The sequence below is a fragment of the Haliotis rubra genome, unplaced genomic scaffold (assembly GCF_003918875.1).
Source record: "Haliotis rubra isolate DU_JTF1 unplaced genomic scaffold, ASM391887v1 Scf99, whole genome shotgun sequence".
NCBI lineage: Eukaryota > Metazoa > Mollusca > Gastropoda > Lepetellida > Haliotidae > Haliotis > Haliotis rubra.
The window spans coordinates 372103-398842 of NW_025767734.1; the positions used below are offsets into that span (position 1 = coordinate 372103).

The window sequence follows — 26740 nt, forward strand, 5'->3', positions numbered from 1 at the left end:
CACGATATGGCTAAAATATTGCCGATGTGACGTTAAATAATGGGGCGGTGGGGTAGCCTAGTGGTTAAAGAGTTGGCTCGCCATGCCGAAGAACCGGGTTCGAATCCCCACATGGGCACAATGTGTGTAGCCCATTTCTGGTGTCCCCCGCCGTGATGTTGCTGGAATATTGCTAAAAACGGCGTAAAACCAAACTCAGTCAGTCAGTATTGTACACTAAACTCAGTCAGTCAGTATTGTACACTAGAGGTGAATGGTTAACCTTGTCATTTTCTTGACAATGAGTGTTTTCATTATTCCTGTAATGTGTTTGATGATCATGTTGTTGACAAAATCAAATGAATAATGAATAAGCACTATTATCATTATAGGATATATATTGAATAACACTTTATAAAAAAATAATTAATATGTAAAATTGTAAAACATATATAATCAAAAACGCTGTGTAATTTATCGACTGATACTGATTCAGATATTTCCACTCCTTCACAAACAGGGAACAGTCCTTTTGAAGTGTGTAAAGTCCTTGCTACAAACAATTTTCAGGAAAAGCTGCAGAAAAACAGATCAAAACATAGACTTGTATAAGTTATCTGCTCCACTGTTATCGATATCATCAGACCGATGTTCAGAGAAATAATAGACAATGTCATTTCCCAAGTTGAGAATCCTGAACAGTCATCATCTTACGCAAAAAAACGAACCATGCTGTTCAAGGGGTTAATACAAGGGGAGTAATCCGTATCACTTGAAATAGATGCGTCAGTAAAAAAGTGGCGAACCTTACACAGTTCGAAGAAGTGGATGAGGCTACACGACTGAAGATGGAAATACATTAGAGCTGATAAATTCTTTATTACCAATCGTAATAATTTTAAAACTACTTGTTTGATCGGCATTCTAGAAGTGGGTGATTCGGTAATGAAGCATGCAACTTTATAGATAAAGAACAATGTTGTTTTCCATAAATATAAAGTTGTATGCTTCGTAATAACTAATAATTAGGAATTGTATGACTGGTAAACCTGCTGATCAGGTTTTCCCTAAAAATCAGGTCATACAAAATGAATACAAAATTGGAATTTCTCATAGAGTATGTCCACGACAGCAATGTAGACGTGTTTGGTTTAATGATGATTTAATAACGATTTTTAAAAAATATTTTACTGACAACGTCGTGGGGAAACTGCCTACGGGAAGTGGACAGGTATATTGGCGAGAGTGTATTGATGTCGGCCGCTATCTCCCATACCGGTAGAACAGCCAGACCTCTTGCACGTTTGGTGTAGACGCCGCGTGGGCGTCTTCGAATTGTTCTCGTAGATACACCTCTAGGTATGGTAAGGGTTGTAAGGACAGCTGGCTGGAACCTGTGTCGGAGCTGCGCGGTTCGAATCCATCGGTCTTGACGTAGGGTCGTTACTGGTTGGCGACCACTACGGGGTCGTCCAATAATTTGATTGTTTTGCTGAAAATAGATATAAGTGTCAAATGGTGTTTCGTTGAATCGACGACCAACGTCACGCTGCAAGGGTAAAGACTTAAGCATTGCTCTTTATCTGTAAGTTTCCCTGAGCAATGGTCCACTATTCATCAGTCCAGTGATGGTAACACACAAAATGCGGTGAAACTTATATGAATAGATCACTGAAAATCAGATATATATTCGTTTTAGTATTGCCAACTTGTCTTCAACCTTTAAAGGTGGGGATGTATCTGAGATCACCATGTTATTAGTAAATTAGCTCCTATTGTAATAAAGTAGTTTTCATCCATATATTCTTATCCTTGATACCTGAGACGACATAATATATTAGTCACACTTTAGCCCTATTCGATAAATCAGCACGCATATGCATTCGCATGCTTTAATACACTACATATTGACATGAACATGACTATACATTGCCATGACATAACTATGGACGACGTGACTTTGCAAAGAGAAATACGTAAGTCAATGTCTAATACAGTGCACGGTGATAGGAACAAGGGAATTTGTTACTTGTATCTCAGGCATCAAGAGTGGCAGAAATCGCAATCAGTCCTTTATTAAATATGAACGAACTGTTTCGAAACGAATCAGTAATTTCTTTGTCCCTGTTATTGAATAGCTCCGCATTGTCTGATCAAATCGCTTACCCGATGTAGTCATATTCCAGTTTCATTTCAATCATCTTTAGAATGTGGCCTTTTCAGCAATTATTAATTTCTTGTAACTTATTGTGAACAACACTGATGACATTTTCCAGACCGATATCCTATTACCAGATCACAATTCTACGATTTCAAGTTTATGACATTCTTTACAAATGCCCAATCCCGTATGACGTTCGAACTTAAAAATTGAAAAATGAAATATATTCATATTGTCCCTAATAATTATGTATTAGCAATCATAAATCGACAGATCCGTATGCAAAAATGTAAAACACATAACGCCTTATATTGATTCAGACAATATAATTTTGTCGATTGGAAGTGTTGCATTTACATTTTGAGCGACTGACTCAAATTGGTAACTTGTGGTGGAAACTTATGCCATTAATTTGGAAAACTGACTGGAATTAAACGCAGTGGACTATAACGGTCTTCCCTAAAACTCTTTTAATATTAAAGTCACTAACATTAAATTTGAAAAACGTATTTAACACCATAGGTGACACGATATATGGTAACACTACACATGATTGATGTCATTCAAGCACATTGATACATTAAACAAATTAGAGAGAAATCCCATTTTTATCATGTCGTATAAACAATGGGTGTAAACTTAACCTCGTACGAAACCCAACTAGTTCAAGCAATACATAAGCAAGAGTTTGGTGATTCCAGCCTTTGTAATTACACAATGGTGTCTTCAAAAATAATAAAACTCAAAGGCAATTACACTTATATAAGCAACATTCTCGCAGTGAATTTGGTTCTAAATGAATTAGTTTGTCACAAACACGTTTTTAAGCCTGATTGTTCGGAATCGTTTAAATTCAAAGGTTTTCGCTTCTTATGCGTTTGATATCTAAACTTGTAGTTAGGACAAATGGCCATGCATCGAGTGCATTTGGATTTAGAAACTTTAGAAAGACTGACTGACAGAGTTTAGTTTTACGCCGCTTTTAGCAATATTCCAGCAATATCACGGCGGGGGACACCAGAATTAGGCTTCACACATTGTGCCCATGTGGGGAATCGAGCCAGGGTCTTCGGCGTGACGAGCCAACGCTTAAACCACTAGGCTACCCCACCGCCCCTGGAAACTTTAGAAGGAAAATTTTAGAGATACCATACAGATTTCACTTCAGTAGACGGCCTAAGTTGTAAGATACACGTTACTGCCTCCAAATATCCATTAAGCTCTTGCCACTTTCCGATGACCTGTTGACCCTACTTGAGTCCCCGAGTCACCACCCCTGAGAGCAAACATCGACAACTATATGTGACATAGTTGGGATAAATATGACTTCAATCGAATCTCAATCAGGGTTTAAGGTTACCACTCTCAAGGCCTCAGTTAAGCTTTTGTTTATGACAGGTGACCTTGGTGGGGCAGGCATACCATTATTAATGCATAGTATCATCACTGTTTGATCGTGATCCATAAACACATGCTCATAGTCAGATTAATACAATGGACTTGAGCAGAGATTTCTAATAGATGTGGAAAGGCTTTAATCACTTTACATTTCTGATTTCCGTGCTCATAAATGTAAACTGCTATTGACTCAGGTCAGGTCTCAGGACACTAAGTCGGATGTTATTCGGGGTGAACAAAATGCATTCTCAATCCAGTGACTTGTCGAATCTTAAGGGTAAGCTTTGTCCCCAAAGTATAATTTACGTCAATAAGTAATCAAATGTCTACGTAAGAAAATAGACAGTCCGGATTCTCCTACGGAACAGACTCCATTAAGAAAGAGTGAAACATCAATCGTTATGAATCGTTGTGTTAGTAAAAAACAAAGCAGTTCATATTATACTCTGACTCATATTTTAAGTTTCAGTCCGAGCATAAATAATTGACTTTATGGCACTCAAATGACCTAAAAATAAGAATGGTGAAACGATGCAGTCAAAGATTATGTAACAGGGACGACAGATACCCAGACACACTTCAAGATGGCGTAAAAACAGTACCATTTCCTAAAGCGTGAAACGAGAAGTGTCTATTATGGATCCAACTTCATGGTCGAATATAAACTGCACCAGACTTGTTTGCACAAAGTATTTTTGTCCATGAAATAGACTATGTGAAACTTCGAATGCATTCGTCCAATGTCACTAGATTCAAGTTCTATTTGAATCTATCAACCACTGTCCCCACTATTCATAACGTACTGATGACTCAATATTGCTTCACTTTTCATAATTTTCGTTATAGTACAGCATGAAATGTAAAGCATGAACATATTATAAATATTATACAACGTTTGTGTAGACAGGGGTAAACATGGTCATTCAGGCTACTCAGGTGCTAAGTGCATCATTACTATTTACTTGAATGTGATGTACTGAAAATTGAAATTCGAGTAATAATTCGAGACAAGATTGTGCATGATCAGCAAGATTATATTTATTTTACAGATATCTTTTCCAACCTGTTGTGAACAAATTATTATTTAGTACCCAAAAGTTTACTGTATTGTTTGAAGATGTCTAGTTTTAGTGCAAATTATATTTACTAGTGTCTGTTAAACGGAAATATTTCATTTATTGAAATAACTTAGTTACCTGCATTCTGCCAGTGTATTAGTTACTGGTCTGTTTTCCTGTGGTTTCAGGCTGACAGAAACTAGATGACGTACATCAACAGGGTGTATCTTCCAGCCACGTAGCATGCTCCACTGCACTGGTAGAGATGAAGATGTAGATGTAGAAACAGTTTTGTGGCACCTCAGTGAAACCTATCATCTGACACAACATGTGAACAGGAGCCACACGCTCTGGAGAAAAACTGATAATTGTTCAATGATTGGATAAAATATAGTCTTGAAATGGTATAAGTGAAGTGCTTATCAAGGCGCTAAAATCGATATGGGACTACGATGTGGGTAAAAAAAGTGATAAAGCTTCTAAATCATCTTTCTACATATGACGAGCAAAAAATATTAGGAAACATGCATATTTTGGGGATATTGTTTTGTTGTGAAGAACGAGCATGCAGTTGACAATAATCTCCCCCTAATATTCCTGATCCCTTGATGATGTGTCAGTCTATTCTCTGCTCCATCTGGATCTAAACTGATTCGGTGTTTTACATTTTCTATTTTTATCAGTGGTTATTCTGTGATGTTATACTGTAATGTTGCTTGTTATTATGAAACGGACCGGTGCTTTTATATATGTCAGGTAATTAGAGAATTGAAGGCAGTAATTTGTACCAGTACGGTTTGTGGCAAGTACGACTTTTAATGTACATGAGGAAACGTTTTCATAAAGAGAAATAGGTGACAGAAAAATCGGCAAATTTCACTCTTTCCCAGCCGTCCTGTTGTGGACATGTTTGTGCAAGGAAATGACAGCGGAGTGATGACTTCTTTCCTGGCAGGGCTGAGACATCTACACGGAGAGGGGAATTATATATGGTCTTATCTGTCATCACCACCCCTCACTATAGCGGCGACCCGTGAAGGTCCGGGTTAGAATATTGATCTTCAGTAACCCATGATTGTCGTAAGAGGCGACCAACAGGATCGGGTGGTCAGGCTCGCTGACTTGGTTGACACATCACATGTCATCGGTTCCCAACTCACTTACTATAGCGGCTTAGGTGAACACGTGTTTCAACATGAATTAACTTGAGAAATAAAGACGAAATGTGACCAGGCATACACATGCGCAGATACACTCATTAATCTGCATGATATTAAAGCAATAGAACTATAGAACACAACACAGACATAGTGAACAGGTGGCAGAGTCGGCGGTTTATAAGGGGAAAGGATGGCAGTCAAAACTTCTTCAGTTGACCAGGTTCTTGATGCACTGGGAGGTGCAGGACGGTACCAGCTGTTTCAGTACTTCGTGTGTATGTTGTCGGCATTGTCAGCGTCCTTCCAGCTTCTCAACATCGTGTTTGTGGGTATGTTGATGTGTATTTAGTAACATTATCAATACTCAAGCATCATACGTGTAACTGACTCTGTTAACATACAATATAGAAATAGTAAAGTTTCAGAAAACATCAGAACCCAAGATATCCAGGGAGTCATCGTGGCTGTCATCACTGATGGACTGTGCACTCTCAGATTCCGCGGAACGTGACCACATCAAGTCCCATGTTAACTCATTCCCTGATCGTCTTGGTGTAGAGACATTATTAACAGAAGACAATTTGCTCGTTTTTAACGCTGTAGTTGTCTACTCAGAGAGATCATTATGGATTAGAAGAAATGGCCAGCTTTTGAGAAGTGCAAACGAATGTTTTCAACGATTGGCCCACAACGTTGCGATTATTGTGTTCGGCGCAGGACCCAAACCCGTTGCGATTGTTGTGTTCAGCGCTGGACCCACACTCGTTGAATGTTCAGCGTAAACTAACTGAGCGTTGCAGCCAGTGCAAGAGGCTCTCTGCGGCACATTATGTACAGAGATTATGTGATGTGTTTCCATTGAGATGTACAGAGTTCTGTTATACTATCTCACTGGCTTCCTGTACATACTATATATATTGCTCGTAATCATATTCACCTCATGAAGGGGTAAGAATTAGCCCAAAAACGTCGTGTTGTAAATATCAAAGACGTTGTAAATCCATACCATACGTTGTTATGCTACCTTCCAACTTCTAAATGCCCATCAAGCATCTGAATATTCCATTGTTAGTCACAGTAACAGATGGGATGTGTTTGAGTGAGGTGTTGTTGTCTCAAGCTGGAAACCTGTTTTATTTATAAACTGTCAAAATCAGCAGATTAAATCACGAATATCGAAAGTTTAACTAAGTGATGCAATGGTTCGTGTAAGATGGGTGCTACCAGTCTGGTATCCGTTTGAGAAAGATCTTGTGTCAATTCAATGTTCTGCAGTGATCCAGTCATCTGATTTCGTTGCTTTTTGTCTCTCGCGCCCATTGGAATACGATCCAGCAGATCATCGAGGCAGATGATTCTCTAGTGTTGGAAATTAACTTTAAGACGGACAATGCAATGGGATTTTAATTATAACTTATGGTAGGCCTTGTCATGCGTGGATTCACGTTACAGTTATCGTTGCAATTGTGGCATCACCCCACTTTATATAACCGATCAAGATGCAGCAGATATGGCATCTAAAACGGGAACATTGATCCTAGATGACAGTCAGTACTAACCGATAAATAACATTAAATATCACTATGTACTTAAAATCCGCTGATTAAATCAAGAGTTCCTTCACACGAATACCTGTTATTGATATCTTTGACAAAATATAGTCTCTGAATTCTTCATGTTGGCCACTTAGCACCTCATCAAACATCACTGATTATTGCCGGATACAGAAATATAGAGACATACAATAACCATTTCCTTGGAATTATACTATAGACGCAGCTGGACGCCAACATGAACTATAGAGGTTTAGTGCAATCATTATAACCCAAATTATTGGATTTACATACTCTTTATTTCAGTGTTTTTGTTTTGTAGGTAGACATGTGGCCCATACCTGCAAACAGCCGGTCAATATATCTGATATCTACCACGTCATTGACAATGAACTCTATCAAGCCAACAACAGTAAGATCTACTTTGAGAAATGTAACATACGGGTTGAAGCCAACATTTCTGGCGATATCTCCACCTCCGATTTGTCCTGTATCTATGGTTACGAGTATGTGGAAGGGAAAGATACCTCGCTGATGTCTGATGTGAGTTGAAGGTTTTTAATCCTTTCAGTTTGCTTGGAAAGATTTGATAACAACACTCTGACCATTAGGTTAATATTGTGATTAAAACCTGTGCTATGGTTTAACATTACATTTAGATACCACTTTCAGCGCTGAAACAGCTTTAAGGAATTTGTAATGTGTGAAAGTTAAAACAGTCTCAGTGCTACAGCTATTGTACGTCTTTGTTAAAGTATAGGATTTACAAATGTTTTAGGAGACAGCCACTGTGATCATGAATAGTAATTACAAGTCTAAGTACTGCATGTCTATGTAAAAGTTTAGGCTACAACAATGTGTTCGCCTTAACTTTCATAACTCCAATTATAGGCAAGTGCTGCAACTACCGGAACTTTTTGTTAAAACATACACGAGAACAGTTCAGTGCTACAACTGCAATATAGTAACGGTAATTCTGATTGCAGTCACCATTTAATGTGGTTTTCGCCGCTTTCTTGCCATCTACATTTACATCGTCATATTTACAGATGGACATCGTGTGTGACAGAGCACATTTACGCGGATTTGCCCAGACGCTTCTCATCATAGGGCAGGGTATTGGAGCGTTCGTCCTTCCCGTCTTCTCGGACCATTATGGCCGCCGCCCTGTGCAGCTCTTGTCCCACCTTTGTTTTCTGGGATTGGGCGTGGGCGTCGCCTTCGCCCCTACCTACACCGTATTTCTTGTATTACGAGTGTTCTTGGGTTTTGTACAACAGGTAAATTTGATCCTATTTATGCCCATGCCAAAATCATAGATTCCTCATTCGCGTTTAACTCGGAGGAATTACCAGAAACTTCAATGTAACTCATCGGCACTTCTAAAGCTATGGTCTTAACGCATTAGAACATAAACGAAATAGTACCACTTCAGATGACATGTCTTCTGCCACTTAATATGAAGTTTACGTCTTTTGTAGGGAATAGTATTGACGAAAATGACAATAAGCATTGAGATGTTCCCCTCTCGTCATCGGAAGCTGAGTGGCCTCTTTGGCTCTATAATGTGGACGTTTTGCACCGCATCCATCGCCCTGATCGCCTACCTGATGCAGACCTACTCCTGGAGAATTACACAGCTTGTGTACTGTTCTGTGTCCTTATACGTCTTCGTCCAGTTCTTGTGAGTAATTGCACCTCTGTGAGCTTTCTGCTAAAACGCGATTTACCTTTTCTTGAAAGCGTTTCAGTAATGTCTTGATTCTGCTGCCTGATCCTCACCGGACCGCCATTATTCCCTACTGGAACTATTATTGTAAGGGACCAACTATCGGTTACACTTACTTTTGGTTGTCAGTCCAAATTTGAAGAGGTCATCATGCGACGATTTGGCACTGGCCATACAAGATATACACATGAGTATTGATTGAAAGGTGAAGATGCTCCGTTTTGTATCCCTTGTGATGGGAGAATCACAGTCACTGCTTGACTGCGTTGATTTTTTCATCAGAAGGGATAAATAATGTCAAAACAGTTCAGGATCGTTTTAACGTTAATCATCATTTAATTATTGCAGTTTTAAAAGAAATTGAATTGTTACATAAATTTTGATAAATGATTTGTAAATAGATACATATTCTATTATTGGCAGTTTGATTAGCAGCTGAGATTGTGAGTGACTGTATCCTCACAGGGGTTGAAGTATTGTTAAATTATTGTCCTCCTGTGGGGGTAATGAATAATAATAATGTGTCCATTTATATAGCGCCAAACTCCACACTAGGTATGCTCATAGCGCTAACAATCCAAGGCCATTATTACCCCGGATAACCCAAGCTGCCTGTTAGGCGCTAGAAGGTTATAGTCATATGACTTTTTTTCCACCGGGTACCCATTTTCCTGCTGGGTGAACAGAGACAATTTTGAACAAACTCACTTGCCTAAGGTGAGACCACATGTGTTTCGTTGTGGGGCAGGACTCAAGTCCTAGAAACTCTCAGGAGTCAAGCTGCCAAACACGGTCACCCATCCAAGGACTCTCCGAGCTCGACGCTGCTTAACTTCACCGATTTGTGACCTGAGCTTTAAGCACAGGACCACGCGCCACCACGTTATTTCCAAAACATTCAAGGTAAATCCAACATACCGTATTTTGAGAACGGAGTATTTTTGTGTTTTTAAGTTATGGCTAAATTTAACTACAATCACCAGCGGCTGAGGGGATGATATAAATCCGTCTAGGGTCCATGCAGGTAGCCCATGTACTATAAGTACTATAAGTCCCCATGGTATGGTGATCTACCTTCAGTTGCTGGTGATCTATAGCCCGTTTATATACTATCCAAAAAAAGAAACGCATAGGCGTTTTGTATTTGAAAAAATCTATTAATTACCAATTGTGTTCAAACAATCGTCAAAATATGTAACAAACGTGTTGATAACATGATGTTACACAGTTGCACAAGTGAAAAATCGACTTTATCTGAAAATGTTGATTTAGATGAGATTTCTTGCAAGAATTAAGAAGGCATCGCCACAACGCAACATAAATCACGTTCAAGTTGAATTGTGCAGCAAAGAGCATGCACTGTCAGACTATAAAAATCCAGATTAATACGGAAATCGGCATTCGTTTTGAAGGAGTTTCAAGGTCAAATCACTATGCCAGGCGTTGACGCTGCGACACGGAACATCGCCATTGAAAGAATGCACGCTGGAGATTAACAATTTTCTGTTGCCAGGCGTCTAAATGTTAGTCTGAGCACGATATCACTGCTTGCAGCTCGTTACATCCAAACAGGTATAACAAATGGCGTTCAGGCAGACCCGTTGAGGCAGACCTCCAGTCACCACTCCAGCCCAAGATCGGTACATCCGGGTACTACATTTGCGTGATCGTACTGCCACGTGTGAGAGCACAGCAGCCAGAGTGCCTGGACTTCGGAGGATATCCGGTCAAACTGTACGGAACAGGTTGACAGAGATTGGACTGAGAGCCAGGAGACACGACGTCGGGACCATTCTACGTGGTCACCATCGCGCTTAAGTCTCCGTTATCTAAAATTATCCACTTGGTTGTATAGACATTGCCTTCTTCTAAACTGATGTAAAAGTTCATGTACTAGTCTATTCAGGACGAGTTATACATGTTTGAAAATACAACATTTTCGCAACAGATTTCTTGTTTATGCGTTTCTTTTTTGGAATAGAATATATTTTATTGTCTTGCATTATAGTATAGGTTTTTAGTTACTTGCTAGTATCTTTGATAGACTAGAAGTTTTACTGTTCATCGTAAACAGTTTTATAGCTTCTAATGGCATTGATCTTTACTGATAATTAATTGTTGTCGTCACAATATGGCTGAAATATTGCCGAAGTGACGATAAATATAAACTCACTCACTCACTATTATTGCTTAACACATGAACTGTTCATGCCTTAGATATGTTTCATTTCACCTAGGAACCGTTCATAATTTATGGCATGGGGGTGATGATGATTTTTCTGGGGATGCATGTAGAATGTGAATTACCTCCACCCACCCACCCCCACCCTACATATTTTGTACATAAGTGACCCCCTGCATGTCATGTACAAAATGGGTGACAAACCCACCCACCCCACCCCTACTTAAAATCATCGTCATCCCCCTAGCCATAAATTATGAACGGTCCCCTAGTACCTTACAATTGTTCAGATAACATACCATATTTTACATTTGCTGTCGAATGACGGAAAGATACGACACCGGTTAGGACAGCCAGACCCTTCTTATTGTCACACATTGTATAATTTAACAGAAAGAGATCCTATTCATTAGAGGAACTCCTGACATGCTAAATGATACAGATCTATTGTTCCAACAGGCACATGTATTGCATTATGGTTCCCCGAACACCTGTAATGGTTGTTACTTTCATTCTACCAATTCCAGCTTACTGGACGAGTCTCTGTCCTGGTTGATCACCAACAACAAGACCAAGCAAGTCACTAAGAATCTCAAGAAAGCAGCTCGCATCAGCGGTAAGGACTATCAAACAGTTTTGAATGTTTACAAGAACATACAGAAACAACAGGAATCTGAGAACAGCCTCACTGAATCTTTACTTGGAAGCAAAGACCGGGGCCTCAATGGAAAGAAGATGACTCTGAAAGAAAAGGATAAGACTAAGCCTTCATTCTTAGACCTGATGAAAAGAAAACGACTGGCCGCGAATGTGTTTGTATTGTGGTTTGTATGGTACGTTATCCCACTTTCTCAATTAGTCAACCGAAATGAATTTAGTTGTGACGTAATAGTTTGGGCTCAGACCGAGAATGAATGAACAAATTCATGTCAATGTTCAACCTCTAACTGTGTCACCTGCAGCTTGGAATAGCCAACACGTGACAGATATATTGGTGACCTAACCAAGTTATCAATAAGCTATCTGCCAGAAAGATGGCCCTACACTTTTGAATCCATACATATAACGTAATGAGAGTCATCGTAATTATCAAGTCCTCCGGATCTAAAACACTGTTATGTGTGTCACTTCTATTGGTGTTTCTAAATGTACATATCTCACAAAGGATTTTTCTCGAGTCACAGTGCCTCATTCATAAATATGTCTCTTGTAATGCTCGTTTGTGATGTTTGTTGTGATGCCAGTGTATGTGTTTCAGGATAACAGACAGTTTAACAGTGTTTGGACTATTCATGATGTCCCATTCTCTCGCTGGCAGCCCCCACGTCAATTTCGTGCTTTACTCTCTCCTTGAGGCTCCGTCAGTTCTTGTCTTCTACTTCATGGTCGACAGGTACACTCTTCCCTGACATCATGAATGAATTATGTACGTGTACGTGTACCTTCACTGAATGGAACACTGGTAGCACGGTATATGTGCAGAGTTTCGCCTCTTTGACGTGCTGGTTCAAAGACTTTAATGCACACATATACGTATGCATTCGGTTTACCATTATCAAAATCGTGTTCTGGGGTTGCATCAAAGAGGAATAGACCTACATTGAGCTTTCTCCTCTCATCAAACCGATCTGTTTCGGTGTCTTTATTGCTATATGCGACGGTATCTGTGTGGAGTATCCACCATGCTTAAGTGGCAGAGTAACCCTGATGGCTGTACACTGTGTGCGATAAGGTTTTAACTTCATGCTAAGGGCCACAACCTACCTCCATATTCATACTACAACATTTAACGATAAAAGAGGAAGAGTTAATGAGTGAATTGTGAAATGCCTTAGTCAACTATATTCTGGACGACCTACTGGTAATCGAGTCTGGACCAAGAAAATTAGTAACTCAAAGTTTGATTAAAATGAATGATATTAGTGTACGGTGAGACACCGTTCTCTTCAATCTGTTGAAGCTAACGCCTGTTGCTACCTTTTCCAATTATTGAAATGAAACAGGTGTAGATTGACTCAGGTGTTCGTGCACTATATATAAATGCTACTTTGTTATATTTGACAGATATGGTCGCAAGAAGACAAGCATGACTCTACATGGCACCGCTGGTATTGCTCTGCTTGCGGCAACAGTCTGCAAATCTGTAGGCAGTAAGTAATGAAATCGATATTTATTCTGTACGAATTTCAAAACTTAACACTTGATAACCTGATTTCCACAATAGACGTGTGTGCATGATTATGAAGATAGATCTGTAGCATGCTGTTGTCATCCAGGTAACAATACCAACGAAAATTAGTGGATTGCGGCATCATGTTATGAGAAAAATATTGCATGACGTTCGCAGTCGATTCCTGATGGTCTGCGCTGACATTCTCCCTCTGATCAGTCTGCATGTGGAGGTTGTTTCACAAATTTGTTCCAGAGATGACGTATGCTGTTTTTTATTACCTCATGTTGGTATGACGCCCAAGGCCGGGGGGAAGACCTATAACAGTGTCCTTTTTTTTGCAGACGGGCCCTCAGACTGTAGTTTTAGACGACTACGGTCCAAGGCTCGTGCAACTTCTGCAACGGACTATCCAGCATTAATGCTACCCACGGCGCGCTCAAATTGATGTTTTATTAGTCGAAGCATGCTGTTTTTATTAACAATGGATTTTCCATGTGTATTCCTGTTTAGCAATACTGATGTGCTTGCATTCCAATGCACGCGCAATCGCTAAGGTAATTATGTGACACGCTACACGTAATTTTGTTTCACAATTTTTCACGTTTTATGACCAAACGTTTCACTTTGCCTTCTATGAACATGTTTAAAGGGGACATGCGTCATTGCCATGTGTATGGCGCTACAAGAAACTAAAAAGAATTGCCTCCTCACAGTTATTATCAATACTGTTGGTGTCAAGTTTCCAATTTTGGTGAAATATAATAAGGTCTGTTAGATGAAAAGAGCAAACATTTGATAATTCTGCAGGGTAAAGCACCAAACAAGGTACTGTACAATATATATTATATATAACGAACCAGAGTTCCTTGGCATGCCAAAACTTTCTGTTCATGGATTTGAATTCCTTATTTTACTGATAATGTAAGTGTGTCAGCACAATACCCGTGCTCATGAAGTCCGCCAATGAGGATTTATAACAGCAATATTGTGTAATTGAGCGTTGAACTCTCAATCACCCATATACACACTTTTACCCAGCAATATAATTTGTTATGTTCAGTATGTTAGTGGTCTTTATGGTACAGCACTCTGGATTTTCTAACACGTCATACACCCTGGTTCCAGAAGGCAGCTCATGGTCTCCGATTGCTGTCACAGCCTTCTCTTGTATCGGGATGTTCGGGGCGGCGGGAGCATGGGGAACGTCCTTCTTCTTCACACCAGAAATGTTTCCAACGAATCTGAGGTCAGTCTTCTTTGAAATGATCACATCTATGTGCAGTACCTATTCATACATTTATTTGGGGCTCTTTCAATTAAATTGTATCAATGTAAATTACGTGATACTGGAACATATCCCAACATTTGGAGAGAGGCAATGCTGTTTCAGTGTACACATTTCGCGAACACCTAGTTCAACATTATTGTTTGTTAATTATTCATAATTTCACAATAATTTAATTCACTTACATGAAAACAACAAAGTAACTTATTTCAGAAATGTTGGACTGGGGACTTCGTCTGCCTGTTCTCGGCTTGGTGGGATGTTGGCTCCTTTCTCGAGTCTCCTTGTAAGTATGACCAGATCCAACGTTAACGCTTAGTTGTATCATCATTATTCCTTGTGCAGTATCAAACTAGTAAATTCGCACAGATCGCAGTTCGCTGTTTGTTACTGTTCGATACAGCTCAGTTATGTTTCACGGAGTTACTAAGGTTCTAAACCGATTTTAGCACGATTCCAACGATTTCTACACGACTATATAACTAGTCCTTTTCCTGAACATTCCTTGGTATTGAAATTGAATCTGAACAACTGGGATACGATGACATGCATCCACCAAGTCCGGGTGGGGTTGGCGGGGTTTGCATTTGAAATCAGCACAGGGACGTTTTATGCACCATTGAAGCCAGTTTAGATTGAAATACCGTATTTGTTCGCATAAATGCAGGCTGAACACGTGGAGTGGGCCCCTGGAACCATCTTCGGAGTGTGCTGTCTCCTAGCTACCCTCCTCGTGAACGTCCTGCCAGAGACGATGGGGAGAGAACTCCCGCAAACCGTGGACGACGTGGAAGCATGGCACAAGAAGACGGACGCCAAAACAGCTAAAGATATGGACAATTCTCCTTAGTGTCTTGGAACTGAGAATTTCCTGACCCTATATTCAAGAATATAATAATGATGTGCGAAATTCGGTTCATTGGGTTAAGAAGCACACCATACATTGTTGTGAAAAAACACATATATGATTGTAAACCAATAGTGAGTTTTTTTCCACAATCTGATTGGTTAATTATCCTTGTCGAATAGTGTTCGACATACCTGAAAATGATGGCCTAATAACCGCACATTAATACGTTGGCACTAATACCGTACTACTTTCGCTGCATGAATTTGCATAATGGAGGAACATTATCACCTCAATTTCTTTCCCTGGGATTTTGATACAATCTTTGAAGATGACAAAGTCTTGGAAGAATTATTCAAAGATGATGGTGACAGGTGTATACAATCACATGGCACATAGTCATATGTGATCAGATAATAGTAAAGTGATTGAAGAGCCATAAAATAATACCCTTCAACATTGTTCAATGATGTTATTCACAAATGAACTGCTCTGCAAATTTCAAGCATTCGTGTATTTCATTTGGTTCAATATTCCAAGTTTAAAAATTATTATTCAGCCAAAGAATAAGTTAATGATACTTGTTTCTGGATATTGATCTTCCAAAATACACCAATCCCAGCACTCCGGACGTTTCCACTTCCACTGGTAATTCCAGCGCTAACGCTGACCCAGCTCCATCTTGTCCACCGAGCGTCCCTCCACAGTCCCGCTTTGCTAAGGTTGATGAGAATGGCCTAAGGGAAATAATTGATGGGTCATTATTGAAAGCAACTGAGAGAAATACAATTTGGGGCGTAAAACTCTTCAGAGGTGTGCAACGTTTAACATTTTGTAAACAAGCCCAAAGGAACTTGCATGTTAGTTACCTCCCTTTCACTAGACTGCCACACGGCTTCTAAACACAATTATCAACGGAATATAAGTAAACATAGCTATCATTTCTAAAAAAACAGCTTTCAACATGATTTACATCTGATCTAACACTGAATGATAATATCATGATATACTAAAATAGCAAAAAATAAATACCAATCGGTTATCATGAATAGGTATCGTAGATCTAATGCAGTCTAGGAAATCCCACTGATACAAGCCCAAGCCCAAGCATATAAAAACAATTAAAAATGTTGAAATCTTACCTTTTGTGTCCGGTTTCATCCTTCAAATCGTATGAATCCCAATAACGAATTGTTCTTTCAACATCCAAAATTTGTCGTCGATATCCGCGATTCTGTTTGGTATAGGTCCGTCTCACATTCTCGCGGGTTTCCTATTCTCGCGGTAAACACGTTTTCTGCCGAAATCGCCGATGCGCGACACTTACCGGTTGTTTACAACACCGGGGGCGGTGGGGTAGCCTAGTGGTTAAAGCGTTGGCTCGTCATGCCGAAGACCCGGGTTCGAATCCCCACATGGGTACAATTTGTGAAGCCCATTTCTGGTGTCCCCCGCCGTGATGTTGCTGGAATATTGCTTAAAGCGGCGTAAAACCAAATTCAGTCAGTCAGTCAGTTTACAACACCGACTGGTAACTAGGAAGTGGACCAAGACTGTAAGTGATCAAAATCTTGCAGTGTCACGAATATTGGGGAGTTTATACCAACTTGGACATATCATTACTTTTTCCCGCCCTTTCCGGCAGGATTGCTAATACCGCGAGAATGGGAGAAGCCTCGTTTCGTCAATGGCGGATCGTATTGTTTATCACCGGGCTCACGAGTGGTAATTCACCTGATCGATCTGGCAGCTGATAGATGTAGATGTTAGAGGAGAAGGCCCTTCATTTTAATACAACAAGCATGAATACGATACGAATTGTTTGTGTTATTTTTTCAGCCGATATCCGTAAGTACCGCGAGAATAGGGAACACCTTCCTACACCTCACGGTGAGTTGGCAAACATTCACTGTCACAAATGTTGAAATACATCTCGAACAATACCAAGTTTCCACATACGTACACAAATCACTGCCTTTGCACAACAGCCGTCAATCTGCTTTCCCATGCCGGAATCGAGTTTAAAGTTCAAAATCATACTGCACCGAATCCAGCAGTGTATACAGAAGAGGTCGTACTCGGCCATTTTGCAGGGGTCTGATCACCAACATGTCGATTCTCGTGCTGGTGCCACTGTTTCATCATCTAAGCCCTCTTCACACTTGCAAAGTTCTTCAATTGTGTCCGTGATGGGAATGTTTCAGGGCATACACAATTCTAACATAAATGTCAACTTCGTTAATCAACAGTAGGCCTAACTTGACACAATCAAATCCATGTGATCATCCTTGATTGGACTAGTCTACGTAAGATTACATGAGGTGGAGAAGGTAGCATAAAATTGAATTCTTTCATTGTCATTGTAATTCCAGTGGTATTGCAGTAATTGAGATTAACATGAAGACATGTATTATGTCACTCATCAAGTTTAATTCAAAGAGCTCCTGAAACAAAATGACTGAATACATTTTGTATTTGTGTATTAATATTAACAGGTATTCATTTCGAACATGACGTAAGGGGTGACAAGAACGGATCTCGCTGGTGTTGCTGGGTAATGTGCCGATCTTGTCGAGGGGTTGACCCTTGGACGACCGCTCCGAGGAAAGTAGCGTTGTATCCCATACGTTCATTTTGGGCAGTGTCCAGCCCGCGTCTGATAGCCTGGATGAGTTAAGCGTGCACTGTTGAAATATGTGAAGTCTTATACCCAAAGTGACAATTCGGCATGTTGGATTTTACGAGAAGTGTGTGCATAAACATGTTCATTGGTATGGTGCGTTTGGTGACTATTGATGTGTTTTTCCAGCCAAGTGCAGCCAGGCTTCACTATATGGATATGTGCCATATCTTTCCATCAGAACATGAAGATAGCTCCACGTAGTGTGAACGTTACACATTATTTCATGGACTTTATTTCAAGTGGTCCATTGATATGACAGCAACGCTGAATGGAATCAGCGGTGGGTAGTTCAGTTAAAGCGTCGCTCGTCCCGAAACCAGAACAACATCCTATTCAACATCATTGGCATATAGTGTCGTTACCTAGTGTTGAAGCAACAGGGATCACTTTGAAAAATCATATTTGTTATGCATTGGGATCAACTGCATCTATGTCAGCCCCAGAACTCATCATTCAATTTTTGTATACCTTCACTTTCATCTACTTCTACACCTACACCTACAGCCACTTCTCCACTTACACCTACACCTTCACCTTCACCTTCACCTTCACCTACACATACCTGCACCTGCACCTGCATCTACACCTATACCTATACCATCACCTTCACCTTTGCCTACACCTTCACCTGCACCAACACCTGCACCAACACCTACACCTGCACCATCACCTACACCTACACCTACACCTGCACCATCACCTGCACCTACACCTGCACCAACACCTACACCTTCATCTACACCTGCACCTGCACATTCAACCATACCTGCACCTACACCTACACCTTCACTCATACCTGCACCTACCCCATCACCAACACCTGCACCTACACCCAACCCTTCACAAACACCGACACCTACCTCTACACCTATACCTACATCTACATCTGCACCCACTGCTCCACTTACACCTACATCTTTACATTTTTTCTGGACAATACAATGTAAAAACGGACTATAGATCGCCAACAACTGAAGGTAGATCACCATACTAGGGCCCATGGGGACTTGCAGTAACTTTGCTACCTGCATGGACCATAGCTGGATTTACACCATCCCTTCAGCGGCTGGCGATGGTCGGAAAACTGAGCCAAATTTTTGAAGAAAAAAAAATCTTCTACGATTAAAAAGCTTGGTAGAGCTAAACTGTCTTTGATAGTTTTGGGACTTACGTACCCTCTCAATAGGACAATATAATGTTACGATACTTTAACCCCCTTTGAGGATACAGCCAGTAACAATCGCACTGATAAAATACCAATCTTCTACTTACAAAACATATTGTTAAAACATTATCTAATAATTTTATTTCTTTAAAAACAAACAATTATTAAATGAAAATTCACATTATAAGAATGATCCTTGATTGTTTTGACACTGAAGAATCAGCAAGAGATTGGATATGGACTACTTTACTGCAGACTGCATAACGGTTTTCCTATGTGGTCATGGTCGGTCCAGAGCAATTGTTGTTCAGATGACAGTAAGGATTCACGTGGTTATTGTGTTTGTTGACTTCATGTGGTCGTTCTGTCTGAATATTTACTCTTACTTTCTAACACTCTTCAGTCACAATGCAGTCAGAAGAGACATAGCTTGAATGTTGCTGTTAGCTGACAACAGCATTAAACATTCACCCACTGAGTTGAGGCACAACGCAAATTATACATATTTACAAATCAATACAAAGGCATCACAATGGCAGTACAAAACAGTGTGGCAGCTCAAATTCAAAGGTAAATCATCACAAGAGCAGTGACCATACCAATAAAGACAATGGTGGTTATATTCACCTCTCATCAACAGTGATCCAACTTGGAAGGCAGGGCAGAGAGTGTCCAGGGTTTGATCATCACAAACAATGCTGGTTATATTCACCTCTCATCAACAGTGATCCAACTTGGAAGACAGGGCAGAGAGTGTCCAGGGTTTGATCATCACAAACAATGGTGGTTATATTCATCTCTCTCATCAACAGTGATCCAACTTGGATCCAACTTGGCAGACAGGGCAGAGAGCGTCCAGGGTGTGATCATCACAAACAATGCTGGTTATTCATCTCTCATCAACAGTGATCCAACTTGGAAGACAGGGCAGAGAGTGTTCAGGGTGTGATCATCACAAACAATGCTGGTTATATTCATCTCTCATCAACAGTGATCCAACTTGGAAGACAGGGCAGAGAGAGTCCAGGGTGTGATCATCACAAACAATGCTGGTTATATTCATCTCTCATCAACAGTGATCCAACTTGGAAGACAGGGCAGAGAGTGTCCAGGGTGTGATCATCACAAACAATGCTGGTTATATTCATCTCTCATCAACAGTGATCCAACTTTGAAGACAGGCCAGAGAGCGTCCAGGGTGTGATCATCACAAACAATGCTGGTTATATTCACCTCTCATCAACAGTGATCCAACTTGGAAGACAGGGCAGAGAGTGTCCAGGGTGTGATCATCACAAACAATGCTGGTTATATTCATCTCTCATCAACAGTGATCCAACTTGGAAGACAGGGCAGAGAGTGTCCAGGGTGTGATCATCACAAACAGTGCTGGTTATATTCATCTCTCATCAACAGTGATCCAACTTGGAAGACAGGGCAGAGAGTGTCCAGGGTGTGATCATCACAAACAATGATGGTCTTCTTGTGGCTTAAGTTCTAATGTGAGATGAGAAGCAAGAGTTAGCTCCCGTTATATACCTCTCTGGAATAGGTTCTTTACTGTCCGTTACTGAATCTCCAGGTACCATGTATAACAGTTAAACCATCGTCTCACAAGGTATAACACTGCCTCAGAAAAATATATGGTTCTACATAAATATTTTGGCTTTGTCTCTGTGTGATTTCCTGAAAACTATTCCATGTGCTTTCAGGTAATTATGGAAAAACATGTCCAATCTCCAATTTATATCATAGATTCATTTTTTAACAAGGAAACACATTTGAATTTGTGATACTGCTAATACTATGTTCATGAACATTATTTTAGCCATACCAGAGTAGTCAGTCTACTAATACACAATAATTGTTCGTGAAAGAACAGAAAGATTTATTTCGAGGGTTTATTTGCAGGAAATACAGTGAGGTATGTTCTGTTTGGTTTTCTGTTTTTCCTACATGCAACTAATAAATAAATCCGTGATACCTTTTTCGTTTGGGGTTTAGCGCCGAGCCGCCCATGTGTTTTTCTCCAGCGTTTTTCCATGTCTCACGGGAGGCCACTCTTCGGCCCCCAAGCAAAAGCGCATACCGCGCAAAATAAACATGCACTTAGGTTTCGAACCATAATGTCCTGTTACCTTTATATATATTTTTACTGTTCTATTTATAATTTTTCAATATGAATATATTTCTTTTGTGCTCGTGTGAAATCTCGATTGGAAGCTATTGTGCGATTCCGACTATTTACTATGATATTGTTGTGTTTATGAATCCCTTATAAGTGCTGACGACATCAAATACAATAAGGTACAATTAAATATAGTAAGTAACTACATTTGTCATTTATAGTCAAATCTGGAAATTGTGTACCAAAAACCACTTTCAAATCTTAGTAACGGCTTAAATGATATAAGCCCCTGATCGATTACATTTGAAGACGAATCGTATATAATAACACTACGGGATTGTTACTCAACCTTACGTTTCTGCCAAACTGCAAATGCCGGGATTTCAGTTGATGTACTTCAAGAAAATTATCAGCAAGAAGGGGAGTACAATCGATTCCCATGGGGATATTACCTAGTTCCTGCCTAAATTTCCTTTCACTACATTTTACAAATCATATCATGACACGTCAACGACCGAGAATAACCAACCTCAATTCTCCAAGGACACACAATCCGCTGATGTAAAAGACAAAAAGTGGTGAAAATTATGTTCGCCAAAACAGTGCACATATCCTGTTCATTTCAGCAGTTTATTTTATTTTCATTTTTACAGTAAAATTCAGACGAATTTCAGTAAATTTCCTTTAGGTTTTGCAAAATTGTCTTGAACCAATGAAATTTGAGACGTAATTATATTGGAAGTCACCAAGTTAATAACAACTCGCCCATGGAATGGAAGGTTTTTCGATTCCATATTTCCTGAAAAAATTAGATGCTTTAACATAACTTGAACTTTATGAGATTCCAAATAGAAAAAATTCAATCCAGTTCAGTCTTGTTTGATTCAATTATCATTTGTAGTTGACACGACATAAGATATTAGTCATGCTAGTGTCTCTCTTCAATTGGTCACTATGCACATGCTTATGCTTTAAGGTACCACATACTTATAGGAATGATACATGTTCAGCGACATCACTTAAGGGACCGTTCACATTTATGCACAAAGTAAGTGACCCCCATGCTTGTCATGTACAAAATTAATTACACCACCACCACCACCCTCAACTCTTGTAGGCTTACGAATGAACCTTACTACATGAAGAGTTATCTCCCCTGGTGTAGCAGACGGCTTCCTTTGTAGAAATGGCAGATTTGACAGCAGAAGAGAAAAGACAGCTGGTTCTAGATGATTTTGAAAGGGTTGTGACTAATGCAGAAGAGTTAGCTCATGGACATGACAATCCTCTGTCTACAGTATACAGAACTTTGAAGAATATTCAGTCAGGAGTTGGGGTTGAGCACAAGACAGGGTCAGGGAGGCCAAGGAAGTTCAGGAATACGGATCGCCGGCGAATTGGTCAGATTGTGAGTAGGGGAAACTTAAAAAGCGTTGAGAATATCAGAAATGAGATGATTAATAGAAGCCGTAGTCAGGTATGTAATGAAACCATTAGACAAGAATTAGAAAGACTTACCCGAGTGCAAAAACCGGAATTCCCTCACCATCCATGAAAGATGCACAAAACGAAAGACGTTAAAACTAGTGTAGGGCTCACGACAATCCTTTCTGATGAAAGTTCTGTCTGGTTGTTTTTTTTCCAAACTGTGTGAAAATATGGACGAAAGAAAAAACTATCTACCAACGCCCAAAGCATAGCCCGAAATTTCACATTTGGGGTGGAATATCGTGGAGTGACACCGCTGTGTATTTTCACTGGAAATTTGAACTGGAACAATATGTTGAGATCTTAAATGGTGACCTCCTTCCAACGGCCCGAACACTGAATGAAAATAATTGCATGATAACGACCAAAAACGCACTGCGGGCTACACAAAACGGTGGTTGTCGGACGAAAATGTTCAGGTGTTAGACTGACCCAGCTAAGGCCCAGATCTTAAACCCATTGAAAATAAACCAAAAAAGGCGTAGAAACATTGAGGATATGAAGAAAGAAGTGGTCGATAGGCTGTCACACGATTTCCTACAAACTTTGATCGGTAGTGTACCTAGGCGCATTTAGTCTTGTATTGCACGGCAAGGAGGTCTCACAAAGTGTTGAAAAGACACTAAGACTGTAAGAGAATCATATCTCAACATATTCATTTAAATAAAACCTCTAAAGTTTACTTACATGTATTAGATATTTGCCGAAACAACTTTCTCAATAATTTCTGGGAATACAATACATCAGGGTACATCAAACAACAATGCTGAGCTGGGTTGAAATCACTGATGCTCTTTGGTTTGTCCATACTGGTCACGGACCTGAAATACGCTGGACTGTCAGGATGTATTCCCCCATTGAGCAGACAGTCCTGTATAATAGAAGTAATGTTCACATTCCAACTGAGTCCAATGCTACTAGGAATAGACATTCTGGTGACATGAATCAAGGCATCAATAAAACTATCCGTCAGAAAAATGCAGTAAACGTCCTTACATTATCAGTAAAGAAAGGCATCATATTTTTTCGAGACCTCCAGATCAAGAAATTGAAATGTGTGCCATATCTATTTATGTTTCTAAATGCACATATCTTAAACATACCCCTCACAGGTCAGCCTCAGTGACTCACTCACAAAGATGTTTGTTGTAAGTTTCGTTTATGATGTTTCAGCAGAACAGACAGTTTAGCAGTGACTGGGCTATACATGACAGCACATTCTCTAGCTGGCAGCCCTCACCTCAATTTCGTTCTATACGCTCTCCTGGAGGCGCCGTCAATTCTTGTCTTCTGCTTCATGGTCGACAGGTACAATCTTTCCATCAACTGACATTATGAATGAATTATGTACGTTCAGTAAACGTTCAGTAAATGTTCAGTATACCTTCACTGAATGGAGCCTGCATGAACCGGAACCTGTGCAGAGTTTCACCTTCATACACATGTACCAACATACACGTATACAAAGCTGGTTTACCATTATCGTGCCCACAGTGGAATAGATCTGTATCATATTGAGCTTTCTCCTCACATCAAACTCACATGTCGGGATAACTAACATTTCCTTCACGGTAACAGTAATATATCGTTCACACCCTCACTCACTCATTGAGTTCATAATCAAGAACCCGTGAAGATCCGGGGTAGAATAGGTCTTCAGCAACCCATGCTTGCCACAAAAGGCGACTATGCTTGTCGTAAGAGGCGACTAACGGGATCGGGTGGTCAGGCTCGCTGACTTGGTTGGCACATGTCATCGGTTCCCAATTGCGCAGATCGATGCTCATGCTGTTGATCACTGGATTGTCTGGTCCAGACTCGATTATTTACAGCCCGCCGCCATATAGCTGGAATATTGCGTAAAACTCAACTCACTCTCTCACTCATAATCCGGAGTGTAATTGTAGCTGCTAATTGCATTTGTACGGCTGATTGTCTCTGTGTCCATGTTAGTAGAAACAGGTTATTCTCTGGTGTTGATGTTTTACATGTAACAGCATGTAATGCGACTGTTGTTTCCATTATTTGTATCTGTGTCCCGTATCGAGCATATTGAACTTGCCCGAGTAGCCCGGATGACCGGTGGAGTGTGAATGTCGTCACAGATGTATTTGTGTTACGTTCCACCCTGTTAAGATCCAGTCATCATAACGACATCATTACCATAACAATAAGGAAGAGTGAATTGTTGAATGCCTCAGTCAGGTATATCCTGGCAATATGACGACGACAAATTCATAATCGGCCATGCAAACCATTGACTGAAAGCTTGATCAACATTGTACGATACTTGTACATGATAGGACACTGTTCTCCTCAATCTGACTCAACCCAACTCCCCCTAAATTTGTTTCAAACGGAACACATTACAGTAATAATGAACAGCAGGAGTACTTTCTGTTATCATTCGTAATACTTTGTTATATTTGACAGATATGGACGTAAGAAAACAAGCATGACTCTACATGGCATCGCTGGTATATTGCTCTGTTCATGGCCACAATCTGCAAATTTGTAGCCAGTAAGTCCTAAAAATGAGTATTTATACTCCCTGTGCAATGAAAGTGCAAACATTCAATAATTCTATATGGCATAAATTCTGTATAACACTAAATAGATCTACTTTACCACGGGGCTTCAAGCTGCCTTGTTAAGCTAATTTGCGATTTGCTGTATACTGTTGCGCCCGTTGGCAGAAATGTCTGTTCGTTGGTTCGAATCCTCAATTAGTTTGATCATGTAGGTATGTCAGCACCATACCCATCTGGACTTTCATCCCAAAGGTTTGTATGTTTATTGTTTAATGCTGCACTCAGCTATGTTCCATAGTTAGTTGCCTCTTACGACAAGCATGGGTTGCTGAGCTCTCATTAACATTAACTCTCATACACCCATATACACATTTATTCTCAGCAATATAACTAAGTTCAGTAGGTTAGTGGTATATGGTATAACACTCTGGTTTTTCTAACATGTCTTACATCCTGGTTCCAGAAGGCAGCTCATGGTCTCCGATTGCTGTCACAGCCTTCTCTTGTATCGGGATGTTCGGGGCGTCGGGAGCAATGGGAAAGTCCTACTTCTTCACACCAGAAATGTTTCCAACAAATCTGAGGTAAGTCTTCTTTGAAATAACCAAATCTATGCGCTGTACACACCCTTAAATCTCATTAGAAACTAAAATGAACTAATATATATATACTTCCAATCAATATACTTCCCATCAAAATTTAGAATAACTAGTGTGAATATAACCACTTACTTCAGGCAACTGTTCTAAACTAAATTAAAATAGTCCATACTGTTTAAAGGTACTGTTTACACATGAACTGATCTTTAGTAAAAGAAATTCGTAACGTTGAAAAGATTATTGTCATGATTTCAATAAGTGATAAATATTGGCGAATTCATACCAAAACTTTACCCTAAAACACACCTGTTCACATGCACGATATTTGCACATGTTTTTGAGCAGTTTGATGCATGATCCTCGTGCAATTCATCTGCATAAGGTTTGTAGTTGGTTCCTCCAAGTTAGTGGAGAAATCAATCTTTGATGTAATCATATATACATAACATATAGTGCGTGTTTTAAGTGAGTCTAAACTTTTGATGGGAAGTATATAAAGACGCCATGATAGGTCTAAAATACTCTGCACCCTGTGCATGGCTCATTCACATCAACTAAGTGTCATATTTACAATATTCATTGAGCAATCAGTTCAAAGTATTTATAACTTGGAATTTGTAA

General features: G+C 39.9%; 2 protein-coding genes across 2 annotated transcripts; both read left to right on the top strand.

Moving 5' to 3' along the window:
- The first annotated feature begins 5930 nt into the window (after window positions 1-5930).
- On the top strand, window positions 5931-16030 carry LOC124265707 (organic cation transporter protein-like). Its single transcript, XM_046700511.1, has 10 exons — window positions 5931-6085; window positions 7632-7852; window positions 8359-8589; window positions 8791-8993; window positions 11748-12053; window positions 12479-12613; window positions 13285-13370; window positions 14519-14639; window positions 14892-14964; window positions 15346-16030. Exons 1-10 carry the CDS (start codon window positions 5947-5949, stop codon window positions 15526-15528), a joined length of 1698 nt encoding a protein of 565 aa, XP_046556467.1. The 5' UTR covers window positions 5931-5946; the 3' UTR covers window positions 15529-16030.
- Window positions 16031-18460: 2430 nt separating this feature from the next.
- On the top strand, window positions 18461-19155 carry LOC124265671 (putative uncharacterized protein DDB_G0290521). Its single transcript, XM_046700471.1, has 2 exons — window positions 18461-18488; window positions 18713-19155. The coding sequence occupies exons 1-2, from the start codon at window positions 18461-18463 to the stop codon at window positions 19153-19155; spliced, it is 471 nt and encodes a 156-aa protein (XP_046556427.1).
- The last annotated feature ends 7585 nt before the right edge of the window (window positions 19156-26740 follow it).